The sequence below is a fragment of the Sphaerodactylus townsendi genome, linkage group LG05, assembly GCF_021028975.2.
Source record: "Sphaerodactylus townsendi isolate TG3544 linkage group LG05, MPM_Stown_v2.3, whole genome shotgun sequence".
Lineage (NCBI taxonomy): Eukaryota > Metazoa > Chordata > Lepidosauria > Squamata > Sphaerodactylidae > Sphaerodactylus > Sphaerodactylus townsendi.
Window position 1 is genome coordinate 56,135,852 of NC_059429.1, and position 19,933 is coordinate 56,155,784.

Sequence of the window (19,933 nt, forward strand, 5' to 3'; positions counted from 1 at the left end):
GTATGTGTTTGTGATGATCTTTAAGTTTTCTCTTTGAACCTCATCCAATCTGAGCCCTAGATTGCATAACAGTAGCTGGCAACTGAATTTGAATTAAGGGAGGTTCTTAATATCAATTTGTATCTTGCTTTTTTGATTTCTGGGTGACACACACAGAATGATAAAATATAATTAATGTTCCCATCTTCTTTAGCATAGCAACATTCCGGCATCCCACTCAAATGCCATTTCCCATTAACAGTGCCTTCTCATTCCTCTGATGACCAAAAACTGGATGGTCGTTTGATTCTCCTGAAGCAGAAAGGGAGAAAGATGGAGTCACTTCAGAAGATTAACAGCTAACTAATTCTATAAGCTGAATGGGTTTCTGTCTTCTCTGCTTACTCTGTAATGTGGTTAGATATTGTTATATACATTTTGCTGCATTTAGAAATTAACATTTTACCTACTTTGGGTCTATATACAAGAGGGGAGAAAGCATGGACAACTGTAAAAAGAACAATGATTAAAAAATTGACTAGGAATGAAAAGGCTGTTGGATTTCTACAATATAACTGCTCTTGAAGACTGGCCACGGGGCAGTGGAGTGTTGCAGTTCACTTCTTGGCTGGAGGAGTTCCAGTATCTATACTGATTTTCTCTTGCATTCTGTACTGATTTTCTCTTGTATCCAGTTGATGTCCCACTAATGATTTGGGATTTGTAAACAGAAGACTGCCTCCTCTCCCTCACACACTGTGATCACCTCCAAAACTAATTGTGCTCTTCATCATGCCATCTACGTGCATTCAATAATGTTAATCCAATAAATGACCCAAAGGCAGAAGTAATTTTCATGTGTTGAGCATATTTTTAAAGGGGGTGGAGGTTGATATACAAATGCTCCAGTTCTCAGCAACAATGGTAAAAGAATGTATTTCTTCATAAAATGCGGGAAACAGTGGGACTTGCTGCCATAAGGCACAACCACAATCGTGAATTCAACCAGCCATAAATAAGAATCATCCCAAATCATGGAGGATAGGTTTATCAATGGCAATTAGCCATGACGGCTAAATGGCTCACTCTTGTTCAGAGGAAGTGTACCTCTTAGTATCAACAACAGAGAAAAGCTTCGTACCAGGCCTGTAGGCTTTACTGGGACCATCCAATTGGCTGAACGAAGATGCTACACCAGACTACTCTGATCCAGCAAGATTGTTCTAGTTTGTTATAACTCCAATGGAAATCCAAATGAACAAATGGCAAGAAAGTAAAGAAAATAGGTAACAACCGCCTTTTGGAACAACTAGTCCTTTCCCATCAGACACCATTTTTTAAATAATGTGTGAGTTCCCCAGGCTACCTGGCTGCCACATCCTCCAATCCCACTTGGGTGGAAAGGCTCTACACTTGTTTACAGAAGGTGCTCTCTTGTATAGTACTACTTCATACCTGAATTAGTTCCCCACTCACCCATCAACCCATTCATAAGAAGGGAACTGGGCAGCCTGATTAACTCAGATCTGACTTGGTAAAACAGAAACTGACTAGTGTCAATCAGCCCCCAAGTACTGGCCTGCCAAGTTCCACTTCTCTGAGAGATACAAACTTATGCCACATGCACACCTAGTCATACAATGCCCTAAATCATGAAAGAAATATTTTTAGTTGGTTCCTGAAGTGACATAAATAGACCATAAATATTGGGCTCGCAGCTCAGCCGCTGGGGTCTGGTAAATGTATCATTGCCTTTCCACACATGTGACCTAGGCTTTGCTGGCTCTGTCAGCAATGTTCTTTCCATTTTAGGCGGATTCCACATGGGCGTGATTCCACATGGGTGTGAAAACGGTATGAAAATGATACAAACCCTTTTACACTGTTTTAAACCATTTTATACTGTTTTCACACCACTGTTTTTGGCCCATGCGGAATTCACCTTAGACTCAGGGCAATTATTTTCAATCAGATTCTGCAAAATGTGGGTCAAATAATGTAGTCAGGGGTAAAAGCAAGAAATAACCCATTTTAGAGCTAATGGTAAATCTCTGTGCAGACTGATATTCCAGGAATATTCTTCCCAAGTGCCTGACAAATCACTGCCCTTTAAATAGGGAGTCAACCCCTATAAGGTAAAGCACTTTCCATATAGCATTCTCACAAACATCCCCATTGTAGGTCAGCAACACTAAAATTGCCATTCCAACCAGATCTCAGCTTTCAACATTTTAGACTTGATCTGCCTGTGAGTTCTCCTCTTGGACAATATGAGTATGTCTTTGTGTGTTGTAGGGATAATAGGAGCCCCGTTTCTGAAAGGGATTAAAGGAGGTTGTTTTTGTTATGGGTGCCAAAGTAACTTCCCTCATACCTTTTGGACAAGACCCTGATATAGACGGAAGCAACAATGTTCAGCCCACTCCTGAGGGCCAGTTTGGGAGTAGGGACGGAGAAAAGGCTTTTAGGGGATGGAAGCTTTCAAGCTGGGATGTAGACTGATTTAAAAGCAAGCAAGAGAAGCCGCTGCTCTGGGGAAGCAAACTCAGCCTGTGTGTATGTCTGAGTATCTCTCTTACGCTCATACAGAGCTGCAGGTTGGTATCTGGCTCCAATCAATGTCCTTAATTGCCTTTTTCTTTCTTGCCATCACGGCGACTCTTCAGTCTCCCTGTATTGCTTTTATTATTTTTTTTTCACACACACACACAACGCACAGGCAACACACACATCCCTTCTCTCCGCCCGCCCCTTCCCTTTGCTCCAGCACCACCAGCACCAGCCGCCAGGACAAGTTGCTACGGAAACGGCTGCATGGCAACCGGCTCCGAGCCTGGGGTCCGTCTGCCGCTGCCGCTGCCGCTTCTCTGGCTGGCTCATTCTCCTGCGCGTTTCCCTCCTCGCTAGATGGTGTGTGAGACACCCGACACTAGACACGCTCCGGACGCGGGCAGCGAGAGCGAAGGGAAGCCGAGGCAAAGCCGGGCGGGCGGCGGGAAGAGAGAGGGACCGAGGCGGACGGAGAGAAGAGGCTTCTGCCTGCCCACCTGCCTTGGGGGCTCGTGGAGGAGCCAGAGCCTTCGCGCAGCCTTCGCGCAGGCATGGACATGATGCCCCTGGTCCAGGGCGCTTGTTGCTCCAACCAGTGGCTGGCCGCGGTTCTGCTGAGCCTCTGCTGCTTGCTGCCCTCCTGCCTCCCCGCCGGCCAAAACGTGGACTTCCCAGGGTCAGCTGTGGAGAACCTGGTGGTCAGGAAAGGGGACACGGCTGTGCTTAGGTAGGACTCGCCTCTCCCGCAGCTTTTGCCTTCTGGCCCTGGAAACCTCCGGAGTTGGATGCTCTCCCTCGGTGTGGTGGTTGGTGTGTCTTGTCCCCCTCCCCTTAAAACAGGCTGAAGCGGCTTTTGCAAAGAAGAAGGAGAGGTGCTCGTTCGCCTTGCGCCGGCTTTCATGCATGCAGTGCACCAATGCGGGCTGGCGCCCAGCGTTTGGCTGGCGAGAGGGGGGTCCCGCTTGGAAACTAGTGCTTGGTCATGCTTGCTGAGGAGCCCCCGGTAGCAGGGACAGATTTACCGTCTTCCTCACATACCCGCCCCATTCCCCCCACCCCCACCATAGATTCCCCCCCCCACACTATGGATTTCACTATAGTTTTGATTCTCTCACCTGTCCAGTGATATTAAAAGCGGGCTCCTCACCTCCCCCCACCCCCATGCCCCTCTTGACAGATTGGTGGCTCTTTAGGCTGAACTTTTGACGCACCCCCGTTTGCTCCCCTGCAGACTTTTGTAATTTACAGAGAGAGAGAGAGAGAGAGAGTAGAAGATTTGCACTAAGATGTCCCTTGGGAATTACTTTGCAGCTTCTTCCTCAGACATTTTTCTCCCGTTCGTCGTTAAGCCTCTGAAAGCCGTAATGGCTTATCAGAGGACAGCGGACCCGCTTTCCTCTCTCTCCCCTCCCAGCTTTGCAAGTGCAACGGCTGTAGCGCAGAGCGACCTTTTGCAAAACAAGGAAAAAAATATTTGAGAGAAATGCAAGTTGATGCTCGGCACAGTGGCTGAGTGATGCTCCAGACCCCCTTCCTCAAAGCTGTGCTCCCCCTCCCTTTCTTGAAACTCCCATCCAGAGGCTTGCTGCATTAACTGACGGTGCAGTTCCAAGCATCGAGAGTGCCATGGCATGGAATGTGACGGACGTGTAGCCAGGCATTTCTCGAGAGATTTATACCCGTGGTCCATCTGTAATGCATAAGCAACGTACTCTGCAGTGCATTTAAGGAACGCTCTTTGCCTCGATCTGGTGTAAATATTATTATGTTTAATTAGGCTGTTTGTTGAAAGCACTGATCTCTTCTGCATAGAAAGGAGTTCCGGTTTGAGAGCTTGGCATGTAAAGATGATTTAAGGACGCGGATTGCCACTTCTCTTGTAAAACTGCAGAGCCCCGGCCCAATTAGTTGATGTTTCGAAGCAGTACAAAATAGCCAAGAGGTTTTGTGTGTGAGTGTCTGTGTGGGAGGAGTAATCTAAAAGGCTTCTCCGATAAACAGTGGATGCCAAAGGTCTGGCTTGCCTTTGGAATGCGAAGTTAGTTCTGGAAGTTTGAAGGGTTTGATGTTAGACTGAATTTCTCTGGGATAATGCCTGATGTTTGTAACAAGATCTGCAGTGCACATTGCTCAGCATGAGCTGTTCATGGAGAACAGGCTTACCTACATGTCATTTAATGTTGCTGGCATTTTCATAACGATTCGTACAGGAGGGGCAGCCAACTGGAGTCTGTACGATTTCCCCAAGATGTTTGATTTTAGAAGCTCTTTTACATCAAGAAGATTGTATGCATGAAGCAATTGCTTCCATTAATGACGTTTTCATTCCATATGGTAACAATCCACTGGGCTAATGGGAAAAAAATTGTTTACTATGAGCAATCCATTATCAATTTGATTTCTGTTTCTGGGTCTCAAGTTCATTAATCCTCTGTTTTAATTTGTATTTTTTTCTCTCCCTGGGCTTAACTTTCTGTTGATACGTTTGGCATTGCCAGGACGGTAGTGTGGTAACATTTGAATTGATTTTCTTCCTCTAAGACTAAGGACAGAGAACAGTACTTCTCACATGCTATACATGGGGAGGTGAGCCTGCTGCAGTTGTAGGTGTTAAGATTGTTAAGACTGCAGACTGCGATGTTTGCCATTAAGAAGCCAGGTTCATAAAGCAAATTCATTGGGAGCAAAGCATTTCTTCAGTGTTACACAACTCTTTCAGAAATACTGCAGAAACAGACTCCTTCATTTATTTGAAATTGTGGCATTAGCCCAGCCCTATTTATTTTCCTGACTGTTCTGATGTGGTAGATGCTGAGAGCACATTCAGTGGCTGTGTGTTGCTGCTTGACATTTTTCATCTGTAGTTAATATGCTGTAGTTACACTCACTGGTTTCTCAGTACACTGGAATTTCCTCTTGTTGGCCTCCCTTGGTGCAGATAGAAAGTAAATTCAGCCCTAGTTTCTTTATTTGCATTGTCTCCAATGTAAAGACAGCAACTGGTCAGAGTGGATGAGATGAGTTTGTCCATTCAGGTTCGAACTCAGATTAGTGTTAATGGTCACTGAAAAACACTGTTAACTGGTAGCCTGAAACAACTGAGTGTGTCTGTCGGGTGCATTACAGTCAGATAGCACTGTGGTGTCTGTAATTTTTTAAGGATAAGAAGCTAAAAACAATTTGTAAAATTCAATTTGGGAAATTTTATGGTCAAGCTATCATTTTTGTCTCATAAATTGGAGAGGAGGATGAATGTCTTTTAGAAGGCAAGTATCAAGGAGAATAGAACTCACTATATAATTTCACAGAGAACGGCATGTACTGTGTGGGAAACATGGAAGATATTAGCAATGCTGTTAGGAAAAAACTCATATTATTTGATTAAGATATAGCCCATTTGGGGCAATTTCACATATTCAACTTTGTGTTTTGCTTGAGAATAAAGTTTGTTTCATTTAAGCCAAAAGGATTACATTTGCAAGGAAAGTACCCAAGATATAAAGAAGCTACTTAATTGTCAGATGCGGCTTTCAAGTGCTTCTCTTGAATCTTGTCCCCAGAGACCATGAACAATTTAAATAAAAACACATGAAACTTAAAACATTTTAAATTAATGACAGTCTGCAAGAAAGTCATTTTAGGTATCACATTAGGGGGTAGCAATCTTACACAAACACAGATGTGGAATACAAAATACATATTGCTCATGTCTCAGTGAATTTCTTGATTCCCCTCCCCCAATTGCTTCAAACAAAGATGTTATGAGAATTTAAATGATTGCATATTGCATTTCATGAAGTAACATATAAACGGAATCATTTCTTTCTACGCTGAACTTCTGTAAACCCGCAGTACTGCCCCCCTCCAAAAGAGCGCATGTGTATACTTTGATGCTGCATTCAGGGTTCAACTGTGGTTTTAAAAATAACAATTTACTTTGCAGAAGAGAGGATCTGTCCAAGGGAACTACACAGTTAGCCTATTACAATCAGGAAATCTCTAATTAAAAGCCTTAAATCACTCAGTATGACTGCTAGATATTTTTGAAAGTGCTGGAATGTCTGAGTCATTCTTTTGGTGTTTTGAGTCAGCGGGAAGGGTGTTTCAATGAAAGCAAGATAATGCTAATGCATATGATATTACATGTGACAGCTGCACTCTTTAAAACTTAAACTGCTCAGGCATTTCATTTGAGATCATGTGTAGACTTTACTGTGTAGATCATGTTAACAACCTACTTAACTACATACAAGTGTGGAACATCTTACTGAAGTCTGTCAGTAGTCTTTATTTTAAGAATCATGTCTTGTTTACTATTCTAAAACATAATAGCCCCATATATCAAAGTGAAATTTCCAGGTCAATAAGACATGCTACTGCAAGTTGTTATTATGTGCACTGACTACCAGAGATCCTGTGGTTGAACTCTTGAAACTATAGATGAGTATTACTAGTGACTAATGAGGTAAACGGTAGAGGTTAGCTGCTGAAAGTTGTTTGATAAACATTTCCATTTTGCTTTCCACTGTCCAGGCTACCTGAATTCTTATCTCCTTCAATTAATATAACAGAATAGACATGCATTGCTTTTCCTATGCTAAATGTATGTTATAGATTAGAGCTATCATTTTGTTCTGCCAACACTTGTGTATTCCTCTGGTTCAAGGACCTTTCTACTGTTGCAAGTTTGAATCAGTTAAAGAATATGGAAGTAAATGTGGAAAGTGGAAAGAATGTGGCAGTCGAAAGTTAAAGAGTGGAAGGGTGCTTGGTCTGGAGAACCACAGCAGTGGAACAAAATGGATCCAATTCTGGGTTTACTTTTAGCTTTTTTAAAATATCTTTCTGAAGTGGGAAATAGGAAGTAGATGAAAATATATTTATACAAACTAGTCAAAGTGGTATAAATCTTTATATATAAAAGCCATTTCCCAGACACCATCTCTTTGTCACAATTTAGAATGGCCAAGATACTGATCCACAGGTAGAACTATTAATGTGAATGGACAAGGCTGTGGTCATCAGGAGGGCTTAGTGCCAATGGCTGCTTATAGAATAAAGTAAAGGCTGTAAACAGCAAAGTTTTGGGTGGCACAAAAGCTGACCTCCAGAAAATTGGGCTACAAAGGGAAAGTTAAAATTTTAATTACCATCTCAGCAATTTTTCTGAGTCTCTAACTATACATGTCTCTAACTACTCTTTTATAAATTGATGGCTGCAATTCATTCCTATGGGAAAGAATAAAGTATTCTCCTAGGGAATTCATCATGGCAAATAGTTATATCAACAATGCCACAGGGGAAAATACATTAAAATTTATAGAGTCAGTCACACTAAGACACTGTGAGAGCCAATACAGAGTGTCAGATGAAAATCTGGGAGTTTCAGGTTCGAATCCCTACTCTGCCATGGACAATTGCTGGGTGACTTTTGGCCAGGCACATACCCTCAGCCTTATCTACCTCACAACGGTGTTTGTGAGGATGAAATGGAGGAAAGGCAAACTAAATAAAATAGTCTGGGTTCTCACTGAGAAGAAAGATGGGGTATAAGCAAAGTAAGTAAATAAATACTGAGCCCTTTGGGGGTGGGCGGTATATAAAACAAACAAACAAAAACAAATAAACAAATAAAATAAGAAACCTGTACTCTGTCTCAGAAAAAGTTGTTAGTATAGTTGATTGAGGTGTAGCAGTCAAGAAAATGGTTTTTTCCACATTGGAATATAGTAACAAATCAATATGAGAATTATCATTCATTTTTATGCACTGCCTTTGTCAAAACCATTATTTTGTGCATTATTGTATGTGGTACTTTGATACAAGAGCATTTATAGTTCATTGAATAACTATCACCAATGCTTGCCTGGGAAGGGGAAGGAGCTGGACACTAGGACCCAGGTGGAGCATTCTACAACAAAGAAGATCATATATGTTGAATCTGTGGCAGACAAATGTATAATCCTACAAGCATGTTTTTTTTTTCCGGAGAGAGACTATAAACAACTGTGGAGGCCCAAATCAAACAAGGGAATGGTGTAAAGTAAGGAAGAATGAATAATATAAAGAAACTATTTCCAACACAGACAGAAGGGAAGAAGAATGAGTTGGGTATGGAACAGTTCAAAATACTCTGTTTAGAGGATGTGAAAATGAGAGACTCTCATTCATGACTAGATCATGAATAATGACTAAAGAAGAAGATGCCTGATTTTTTTTGTTTGACATTAAGATGTATCTCAGCATCTCAACAATGCATGATCCAAATTGGCTAATTCCAGGTTTGATGATCACATCCTCTAATTACTTTGGTGGGAAAAGTATTAATAAATGTTCATGGCTTGTACCAAAAAGACAGAGAACGACTGTCCTGCTTCCCATAATCTATCTTGAAACGTTCTTCCTTAAGCAAACCAGAGGATGCAATATGAGAAGCTGCAGTTGGAGGGGGAACCAATGGAAACTGGAACTCTCTATGTAAAAATGAAAATGTAGTCTGGTTGTAGTGAGTTTTCTGGGCTGTGTGGCCGTGGTCTGGTAGATCTTGTTCCTAACGTTTCGCTGGCATCTTCAGAGGTGTATCACAGAGAAAAGTCTGTTTCACACTGTGTCTAGTGAGAAGGGTGGCATAGCAAGTTCCAACCAAACACTTGCTGATTGGTTCCCCACCCTTGGACATGCACAATATTTCATTCATTCATTCATTCATTCATTCATTCATTCATTCATTCATTCATTCATTCATTTATTTATTATTGCATTTATAAACCACCCCATCCCCTAAGGGCTCTGGGCGGTGGACAACAAGTATTACAAACAATATGGCAATAACAATAACAATATATCCCACTAAACTTTCCCTTCTCACTTGACACAGTGTGAAACAGACACAGTGTGAAACAGGTGTAACTGTGATACACCTCTGAAGATGCCAGCCACAGATGCAGGCGAAACATTAGGAACAAGATCTACCAGGCCACGGCCACACAGCCCGGAAAACCCACCCCAACCAGTTAAATCCGGCTATGAAAGACTTCAACAAAAATGTAGTCTTTTGTAGTTTGTTAAAGTGGAGGTGATTGAATTTAGAAGTGTGGACACAAGTGTTGCTGATTTCTATAAAACTTTAGACTGATTTCAATGGGACTTTGGACTTTAGAGTATCTAACATCTTCTAGATTCTAAACTTGCTTTGTTAATGGCAAATACTAAGATTATTAATCAGAAGGCCATAATAGTTTGTGTGATGTATGTATATGTGCATATTTTTATACACCAGCCCTCAAGAACTAGTTTCTTTTTTCTCTTGAAGACCTATATGCCGAAAGCTTTACTTAGGTTTTGTACTTGGGGTTGGCTACAATCTCCCAGTATGTGTATTGGTATTTTCTCCATTTTGGAAGTAATACAGAGATCTGTTGTTGAAGCTACTGCTGGCTATAGAATAGAACTGAAGGATTTTACTTTTATTTATTAATTAAAATATTTATATCCTGCCTTTCTATCATCTATATCTGGGGCAGCTTACAAAAATCACAGTGAAGTTACAATAAACATGTATAACAAAGCAAAAATTTAAAACCGCATATTAACAACAAAATAACTCTTAAGAACAAACAACATTTTAACACTGAAACATTTTAACAATAAAATTGTATTGTCAAGGGCTTTATTAGCATTATTAGTAACAAATCTGAATAAACTATATACATGATAATAATTCCAAATAATTCATTTATTAAACTCATTGTTATGAACGTATCCAGATGTTTAAAAATGCCTGGAATAAAGAAGTCCTGGCAAGGTGGCAAAAGGCAGGGAGCAAACTAAGCTCCTCTTGGGAGGACATTCCAGTGATAGGCGCAGCCATACACACACAAAAAGGCTCTCTGTCAAGTCCCTGCCAGATGTACAGATGGGATAGAGAGGAAACCCTCCCCAGATGACTTTACTAAATGGGCAGGTTTATTATTGAAAAAGGTGGTCCTTTAGATAACCTGTCCCAATGCCACAACCAGCACTTTCAATTGGGCTCAGAAACACACTGGAAGCCCATGTAATTGTTGCAGTAGAGGGACCACATGATGCCTGTAACTAGCTCTGTAACTAGGTTGATCTGGAGCAGGATAGTTAAGCTCACCCTATACATCATGCCTTGGAAGAACTACTGTTTGTAACTGGCAAGTCACTATCTATGTTGTAAGCGCCCTCTAGCATTTTGTCAGGAGAAATATGCTGCATGGAGCAACCATACTTTTTCAGAAGCTATCTAACATAAGCCAGTTGAAAAAAACTTCTGTGTGGTGATAGAATGAGGAGGATATCCATTTAGAAGACCCTGATGTTTCCTTGTCATGTCCCTTTTAGGCCTAGGTGTATGGGAAAATGCTCACATACTGGAAAGGGAACTGGATTATTTAGGATGCCCAGTTGTGGACATATTTAAGCATAATTTTCCAAGGAGTTGACAAATTCCTTCCCTCTCTCCTAGGGTTGAAGATCCCTTGCCCTGTGCTCCTATTGCCCACCATCATTCCAAGCAGCAGTGGAGGGGTGGGGGTGGGGGTGGGGATAAACACATGGCAGTGTCACCAGAGTGACAATCTCATTTCTGGGAAAACCCAGAAATGATGGTAGGTATGTAGCCAGAGTGGAAAAGGTACACATCAGGTTTTCCCAGGAAGGGATGTCATACTGGTGATGCCAACTCTCATTTCCCTGCCCTCAGCCTTCCTATTGGTTGCCAGGCTACTGATACTACACCTGATTATGAACGAGCCTGAGAAAAATAATTTATATCAAGTAAAAACAGATTTTAAATTAAAGGAATCTAAGGCTTCTTTTTATGCATTCTTGCTTCTGGTAACTGCCACATATGTAGATTGGAGATGTGAGGAAATCTGGTACTAACAGCCCCACTAATTAATTAATGTCTATGTTATTTTAAAAATGTTCTTCTGTGGGGTGAATAGTTAATTTCTTCAAAGTTAGTTGATTGTGACCCAGGTGTCATTTGTTTTATTCATTGTGACATCACTTTGGCCCCACCCCATCAGTCTCAGCATTTTAAATGCATCTGTTGACTACCAAACCCACAAGTCATAGACATTTGTAAACAAACATTCTCCTCACACATAGTTGAATAAGAAAGGCTTTGAGGCTACATCCTAGCTATGGTGATTGTCTGTTCCTGCCAGAAAAGTGTGTAACTTCCATTCCCCTAGGGGGAGGGTGGTTTACAAATTTAATAAATAAAATAAATAAAAATTCCCTGTGCAACTACCCCTAGAGGTTGCACCTCATGTACTCCTGGGATTGGAAAAAAAGAGGCTTCTTCTTGTCATGATAATAGGCATTTCTCTCTTTTTTGGAAAATTGTTATATATTTACCATAGTCTTTTAGTTTACATATTATTAATGCATTGATATCTAGCATGTTCTTTTTCTTTCTGTTCATGGGCTGCAGATGTCTGCTAAATTTCTGTCTAATCTTTTAGCTATTGCTAGTTTAATTTATTTCTGCTGCTGAAGTATTGCATTTTTGTTATAACCTGATGCAGCACATTTACTAGCCAACACAGTTCTGGGTTTTAGAAGCTTTGAAGAAATTCATGTTTTGTCAGTGAGAGAATGAAACTGGTAGCTAATATGTTAATGGCTTCTAAATAAAAAAGAAACACGCATTCTGTAGTACAGGGCAGGGGAAAATATTTTTAGAGCTTGAGATTTCAAAATACTTTCAGGGAACGTACAGCAGAACTCAAAGAAATACTAGCACAAAGAATATTAGCTTACTGTGCAGTCTTGAACAGAGTTACATTTTGTTAAGCCTTGGGTGTAGTAGGGCATAACTTTGTTTAGGATTGCTCTGTTGCTCACTTTCTTTACCTCAATAGTTTAGCTGTTTCATGTTTTGTGGGGTATATACAGTACTGCAACTTTGTTCTTAATTAAACAGGTTTTTAGCAAACTGGAATGAATAAAGCTGCAATATTAAGCTGAATGTAAGACTTGATTTATCTGCTGAAATTCTTCAGATCACATTCTATTGTATCCATTGACATGAAATTTTTACTTAGTGTTAGTAGTAGAGTACTGTTGTTTTGAATGTGTGTTATTCTGTTATAGCTGAGATCTCTTGACTTCTGATGTATTCTTGAAGGCTGCTGGCTATATTAACAGCTGTACATAGTTAATCTTGTTTCTTTTCCTTTGTAAGTCCTCCCCTTATTAATGGCTGCACTTTTCCCCTTCTATTTTATTCTTGTATAATAATTTGCAGTGTGAGCCTTCAAGCAGGTATTTCTGAACTATAGATACATTTTTGTCATATGTAGGTGGTCTACTGTTAAGAAGCTGTTTATGGAAGATTTTTTTCTTTCCCAATCTTCGCCAATTAACAGATAAACACCTGGCACTTGAGCCTGTGGTTAAATCATCTCTAATGTGCACTCCAATTTATTGAATTACAAGAAGGCAGGTTTTAATTTGACAGGAAGAAAGGCTTCCCAGCCATTATATATATACACACACACATTTGAGAGAGAAGAGAAAGTTACAGAGTTTGTGACAGGAGCAGTCTACAGTAAATATGGTAGATATGGTTGAGCTATAACTGCTTCTATAACTATAACTTAGTAAAATTGGTAAAGTACTCTTTGAGTTGAGTTCCTCTACTTACATGTGCTAATTAGAGGTCTTTTGGATATTCTTGTGATAGGTTGAAAGTTAACTATGACATTGATCCTGGGTAGCCACTCTTTTACCTCTTTTGCTTGGTTTTGTGAATTATCCCTATGGGTTCTTACTGTGCCAAATAGTAGTGCCTTTATTTGGCCCTTGGTTTAACATTTTCCTTCTGTTCTTCTCAGTAAGACTGCAGTAGACTTTGAATACCTGGGAACCCATGCTGAATGATGGGTAGATTAAAGATTAGTAAACATCTTTCAGTTCCTGCTTGGGTTGTTAGTTTGACATGGATTCAGAGGTCTTACTAGCAGAGGCGTATCTGAGGAAACTGTAACCGGGTGCAAAATCTGAGTTTTCTGCCCTCCCCCCCGATGGGTGGCCCTCCCAACCACGACCAAACAACTTTTTTTGCACCAGGTCATCTCAAAGTCACCATTACGGGAGGGGTGTGGGCCGTGATTTTCTTGTGAGTAAACTGGAAAGATGTGGAGGAGTGGGGATGATTTTCTTGTGAGTAAGCTGGAAATGTGTGACTGAGCCAGGCCGGGCCAGGCGAGGGGAGGCCAGCTGTGGGTGCGCCGAAGCTGGGAAGATCGCAGCAGGCTGGGAGAGCCTGGAGGGGGCCACTGCAGCCAGTGGCAGAGAGGAGAACCTCGCCCTGTGTAACGGGGACACTTATATTCAAGGCAAGAGAGAGAGAGAGATGATCCCACCACTAGCCACCAATTGTAACGGGACAGGTGGCCTACACTCAAGGTTTCCCTAAATTGACCAGTGGTGTTTCCTTTGCCACCCAAAAATATTCCAGGCTAGTGTTCAGGGATCTTCTTTTCACTCTGCTGCCACCATTAAAAAAAAAAAGGAACTAGGAATCCCAAAACTGCTGCTGGCTGCCAATTATATAAAGGATCCCATTTCACATTCACTCTTGGTCTGAGGTGGACTGTCCTTCAGAGTCCCATATACAAAAATGGAGGGAACTCAAATTGGTTGGGATTCTAACCACACAAACAGGCACTCTTCAATCTCTCCCACACAAACGCAGCCTGGCACGAGGGTAACTTGAACACAACGAATGAAAATTTATTTTGAAAACAAAAGAAAGGCTTTTTAAACTGGCTCAGAGAGGTACTAACGCTTGATGGTTTCAGAGAGGTTCTTTTCACTTAAAAGTTACAGAGCTTCAGTTGTTATTTCTTAGGTTTCACACACTTAACACACACTCAGACACATGCAGATGTCTCTCAGAAACGACTTGGCTTTAATATACTTTACTTTTCCTCACAGACACACCCTTGACCTTATTTCTTCCACTACCCACTGTTTCACACACACACAGTCCTGGCCCTGTGAGTTTCAGGCATTATATCCTCCCTCACTCACACACACCAAACCCTCTCTACCTAGAGTGTGCTGTTTATCTCGCAGCATTTTAGCGCCCCCTTACATTGGCCAGGGGCAACAGTGCCTTCCATCGACCAATCACCTTGCTTTTATTTAAATTAGGGCCTGCTGCCTACTTTTACTGTCACCCAGGCCTCTTTAAGCAGGCCTGCTTCATACCAGCCCTTCAGGGTGGGGCAAGTTTGTTACACCCTGCCCTTGAGCCATGGCCCTGGGAGGGAGCCCCACCACTCCAGGCCTAGACAACTAACCCTGGCCTGGGAACACCTGGCTGCCCTTTCCTGGCTCCACAAGTGACTCGCCCGGCCGGGGAGGGGAGTGGCGGCAGCGCTGCCTCCTTGCCTGCTGGATCGTGCCTCGAGAGCCAGTGAGACAAAAGCTGGGCAGGGATGGGGTGCAATTTTCTGCCCCGTGTGACTAAATGGAGATATTTGCCCCCATATGTTCCCCTGGGTGGAACGCCCCTACTTACTAGTAAAAGTGGTAAGTAACCACCAATGATACTAGAAGGTCATCAAGCTTAAAAACCAGATTGAAGAAAGTCTAAGCAGCCATTGAATTGCTAGCCAGCAAATAGTGTAATGACCAAAGAAGGAGAAAGAATTTGGATTTATATGCCACCTTTTTCTCCTGTAAAGGGTCTCAGAGTTGCTTACAAACTCCTTCTCTTCCTCTCTCCACAACGGACATCTTGTGAGATAGGTGGGGCTGAAAGAATTTTGAGAGAACTGTAACTAGCCCAAGATCACCCAGCAAGCTTCATGTGTAGGAGTAGGGAAACAAATCCAGTTCACCAGATAAGAGTGTGCTGCTCATGTGGAGGAATGGGGAATAAAACCGTTTTCCAGATTAGAGTCCACCACTCTTAACTACTACTCCAAGCTGGGAATAAGTATTTGGTAATGAATGGAAGAACTGTAATCTTTTTCTCTTAGGGGAGAAAAAGACAACTCTACATTTTTCACTTTCTTTTCCTTTCATCATTTGGTACAAGGGTCAGTGCCCTGATGAAATAGAAGATTTACAGTGCAATCCTATTCAGAGTTACTCCAGTCTAAGTTCATTAAAATTAACTCTCCTTAGGATTGTATTGTAAGCCTCAGTATTAAGTCAGTCTGTTCAGCTAACATTGTTAAACAGCAGTGTCTCCCAGGATTATGTAATCAGTTATTTCAAACACTGCATCAGGCAGCTTCTGTTATAGTAACTGTTTATGGAACTGCAGTACTTGCTGTGCCTTTCATATATTTTAGTATCTATGTTTTTCTGCAGATAATGCTGTATGAGACATTGAAGTAAAGAGGGTGTGCCTTGTTTCTGCCTTTAACCTTTCTGTGTCTCTTCTTGAAAGAATGCAGCATGGAAGATGTTCTCTTGACTCTAGTTTCTTGACTTTTTCATTGTAGATGTAAAACAGGCTGAAGCCAGCACTGCATTTCTTGGCATGAGTAGTATATTTGTGTCTGAAAACAGAAGCGTGAATTGGTTCTGATTAGTTGACATTTCTTGGCCCTTACAATTTATAAAAGATGCATAATTGAAGGTACTAGCAATGAATAAAGGTCTGAGTGACAATGCAACTCAGAACTCAAGCGCTTCCACCAGTGGGGTAACAATCATCACTTTTTATATCCTGGTTTCTCTCAGAGCACAGTAACAGCATGAACTCGAGTCTTATCCCATGAAATCCGTTTAACCATCTGGACCTCTGCACTATGTCTTTTTCTCACTGGTAATAGCAAGTCCCCAAGTTCTAAATATATAATGTACCCTGGCAACAGAGTAAATTGACTTCCCCGTGATAAACATGGAGATTTTTTTTGTGCCGTGGTTAAGCTGACTGCTGTCTAACTCATTGTGTAAGCTGTTGAGTGACTAGTTGCTACAAGTTGGTTATCATTTGCTCAGTTATGTTTGATTCATATAAAGTCAAGATTATATACATGTAACCAGTACATCTTCTAATGCAGTTGCTGACTGGAATTTTAAAGACTGATTTTCTATAATAGTTCTTCATTTAGCCTCTTCAGTGAAGTGGACCTGTGAGGTAAAAGTCTGGAAAAAGTAAAAGAGAATAAGGGATAGGTACAATAATGCTAGCACACTATCATGTGATTGAACAAAGTATGTTTATTATATTCATGTTGCTGGCAAAAATAGAAATAATGCTACCATGTTGCTATTTATCTGGATATTTACCCCCTCCTAAGTGTGTTCTTCAATGTTATTTATTTCAAAGGGAAAAAACCCCAGCTGGTCTAAGGTGGGTGAAATAACATTTGCCTGTTCAAAATAAATAAGCAGAGTCTATTTCTGGTTGGAAAGAAGCATGTATTGTCAACCTAAATAATATGGAAACCCAATTTTTATTTTTATTTTTCTGGGTTGTCATTGGTGTTTGCATTTCAGATAGTGATTTCTGAATTTAGTCTTAGCAAATAATTGCATCATGCCTCGTAATTGCTATGTATTTTGAAATAACTGGATATAGTACTATATGTGCATTAAACTGTACACATATTCCTGTACAAATTTGCATACCCTCCATGTAGTATGTCTAGGGTGCAAGATAATTTTGAATTAGTGTTTTCAAGTGTGCTTTTTATCATACTGACAGATCAGTTTCATGGAAGATGATGCTCTAATATTTTTATGTAAATATTTTTCATTATGTTGAGATTTGGTGGTGATGTGTATATTATTCAATATGTTTAGGCTTATTCTTTCTTAGTTATAAAAATAGTTTTAAAATAAATTGTAGTAATTATAAAGTTGAGGGACTCATGGTTGTGTAAACTGCACGCGTACGTCTGCTCTGTTTTCCATCTGTAATATGCCAAAAATGATGAAAAAAAGGTGGTTCTCTGCCAGTGTGTGTATCCTAGGTTGTGAATCTACTGTGTTCAGATAAAATCTACTAGGGACCCTTTTTATAACAATATGTTCCATAGTCAACCTAAGATGACAGTTTTCGCTTGAAATAAATGTCAGTATGTCAGTTTTAAATATGAGTCTTCTCACATTCTGATAGTATATGTGGAGACGGGCCAGAATGTGTATAAATTTGTATTTGATTAAGTTATAGAACCAAGGATTTGCAAAGAATCAAAATGGGAGCTTCTGTGTAAGTGACCAGCAAGCCTGCATTTTTGCAATAGGTCAAAAAGGCATGTTACCAGCAGCTTGCTAGTGACTATGCAAACAAGCAAGATAACATCTTTAGTATCTTGTAACTACAGGCTACTACGTGACAGAAGACAAATGCATTTTATTATTTGGTTTTTGGGTTAGAAATGAATGTGATTAGTTAAATCAACAAAGTGTTTTTCTATATAGTTAAATGAACACATAAATGATAAATGAGTGATTCACATTCACATGTATTAGTATTTTACTATAATTCTTAGAATCATTGTACAATTCTTAGAATCATGTTTTAACATTTCAAACTGGGGAATTGTTAGAAACATTTCATGCTGGGAAAAGTAAGTTTTATGATCCAATGGAATGCTGCATAGCCTAGGGATAGCTCTCTCTGGGAGAAACCTAGCAAAACTGGTTTTTCTTGAAGACAGTGAGCTAGCTTTTATGGCAGTTCTTTGTATATGCATAGAGGCCATAAACTAACAGCATGTAGAGTTTGAATACGTAGGAATATAGGCTGCCTTCATGTGACCAGTTCTGACCAATTAGATTTTTAAGGTATATGAATTGTAATACGTGGAACTCGAGTCTTATCCCATGAAATCCGTTTAACCATCTGGACCTCTGCACTATGTCTTTTTCTCACTGGTAATAGCAAGTCCCCAAGTTCTAAATATATAATGTCTCAGTTCTCAGTTCTATGTGACGTTTGTATTCTGTAACTTTAAAAACTAAGGTTTTCCTATACTGGGCGTGACTCTTTCGAGAGCCACCCAGGAGAGGTCAACCTCCTGTAACGATCTAAATTCTGTGTCTATCACTCGAGGGCACCAAGGGCGTGTCCCTCCCTCAGGAGAGTTCACATTCTGTAAACTGATCTATAGTCTGCTAAGTAAAACTGTCTGTTTGTTTTCTAATGTCAGATGTCTTTTGCTTTATTTCAAATTTTAAGTTTTTCTTAAAACTAACTCAGCTGTGTAGGACCAGAGAGCGGCCCTGGCCCCACATATATGACATTTATTCATTTTTTATCCATTTTAGTTCTGATGTATTCCTATGCAGATCCCCACATTAATTAGCAAATGTTTCATTAAATAAAGTTTTTGCTTTTAACAATGAGTGTTAACCTTTCTTTCAGTTAGTTAAGAAGAAGATATCTTGTGGAAAGATATTTAGATTTTACAGGACTGAAGATCTTGGGAAGTTTTGCCCAGTACATTACTATGAACAATCAGTTTAATAATAATGAATGTTCTAATTTTGTATTGTAAGCCACTCATGATACCCTCTATATAATTATAAACATAGCATCTAATACTTGTGAAAGCTAAATTGTCATTTTAAACTTCATTGTAATAGTTTTCCCCTTCCTGTCAATGATCTACTAAGGGTTTTTGGTTCCTCATGTCATTAATTTCCAAGGTAATCCCTCCCTGTTGGGGATTATTGCTTTAATACAATATTTGCAGTCTCAATAGCAATAATTACAGAGAAGGAAAGTCCTATACCCACAATGAATTTAACCTCTTAAAGGAATATCAATTGAGCTACACATTGTGCTATTCTGCAGTTTCTGCCAACACAAGTGATTGAGTTACTTAAATATTGCAAAATATTTGGTTTCCTACTGCTTAATATGTAATTATGATTTTACTACTTTGAATAATGAAGAATGAAGCTATGTTAAGGGAATGGAAATCTAATAATGAAATATAAGCTGTTTGCTTTGGGCTGAACACTCCAAACATTTGATTGGACCTGCATTCCTAATCTTCACTGTTAGTGAAAATCAGTCCACATGGAAAAAATGCCTTATTGAATGTGTGAGGCTAGTCTTGCATTCTAATTTTAATTACACTAAACTGAAAGTAGGCCTTACTTTCTAGTCCAGGGGTAGGGAACCTTTAACACTCAAAGAGCCATCTGGACCCGTTTTCCATAGGAAAAGAAAACACTTGGAGCCGCAAATAATTTTTGACATTTAAAATAAAGATAACACTGTATATATTGGGGTTTTTTACCTTTTACTCCGCTCATTCTGAGAAGCGCATGGATGCGTTCGCCCCGCTGCCTGCAGGGCGGGCAAGGATGGGGCCAGCGGCTCGGCCTTGCCGGCCACCGGGAAAGCGCCTGCCCCACTCCAACGGGGCACGCAAGAGGGGAAGCC

At 40.5% G+C, this 19,933-nt stretch overlaps 1 protein-coding gene across 4 annotated transcripts in view; it reads left to right on the forward strand.

The window, feature by feature from the left end:
• The first annotated feature begins 2,684 nt into the window (after positions 1-2,684).
• Positions 2,685-19,933, forward strand: part of NEGR1 (neuronal growth regulator 1) — a 744,190-nt gene continuing 726,941 nt past the window's right edge. The window contains exon 1 of one of the 4 annotated variants that reach the window (XM_048495755.1): positions 2,685-3,256. In XM_048495755.1, the coding sequence (XP_048351712.1) occupies positions 3,081-3,256 (176 nt within the window). In that variant the 5' untranslated portion in view covers positions 2,685-3,080. The remainder of the gene's footprint in view (positions 3,257-19,933) is intronic. The other 3 variants (XM_048495757.1, XM_048495758.1, XM_048495756.1) reach the window with 3 other exon arrangements.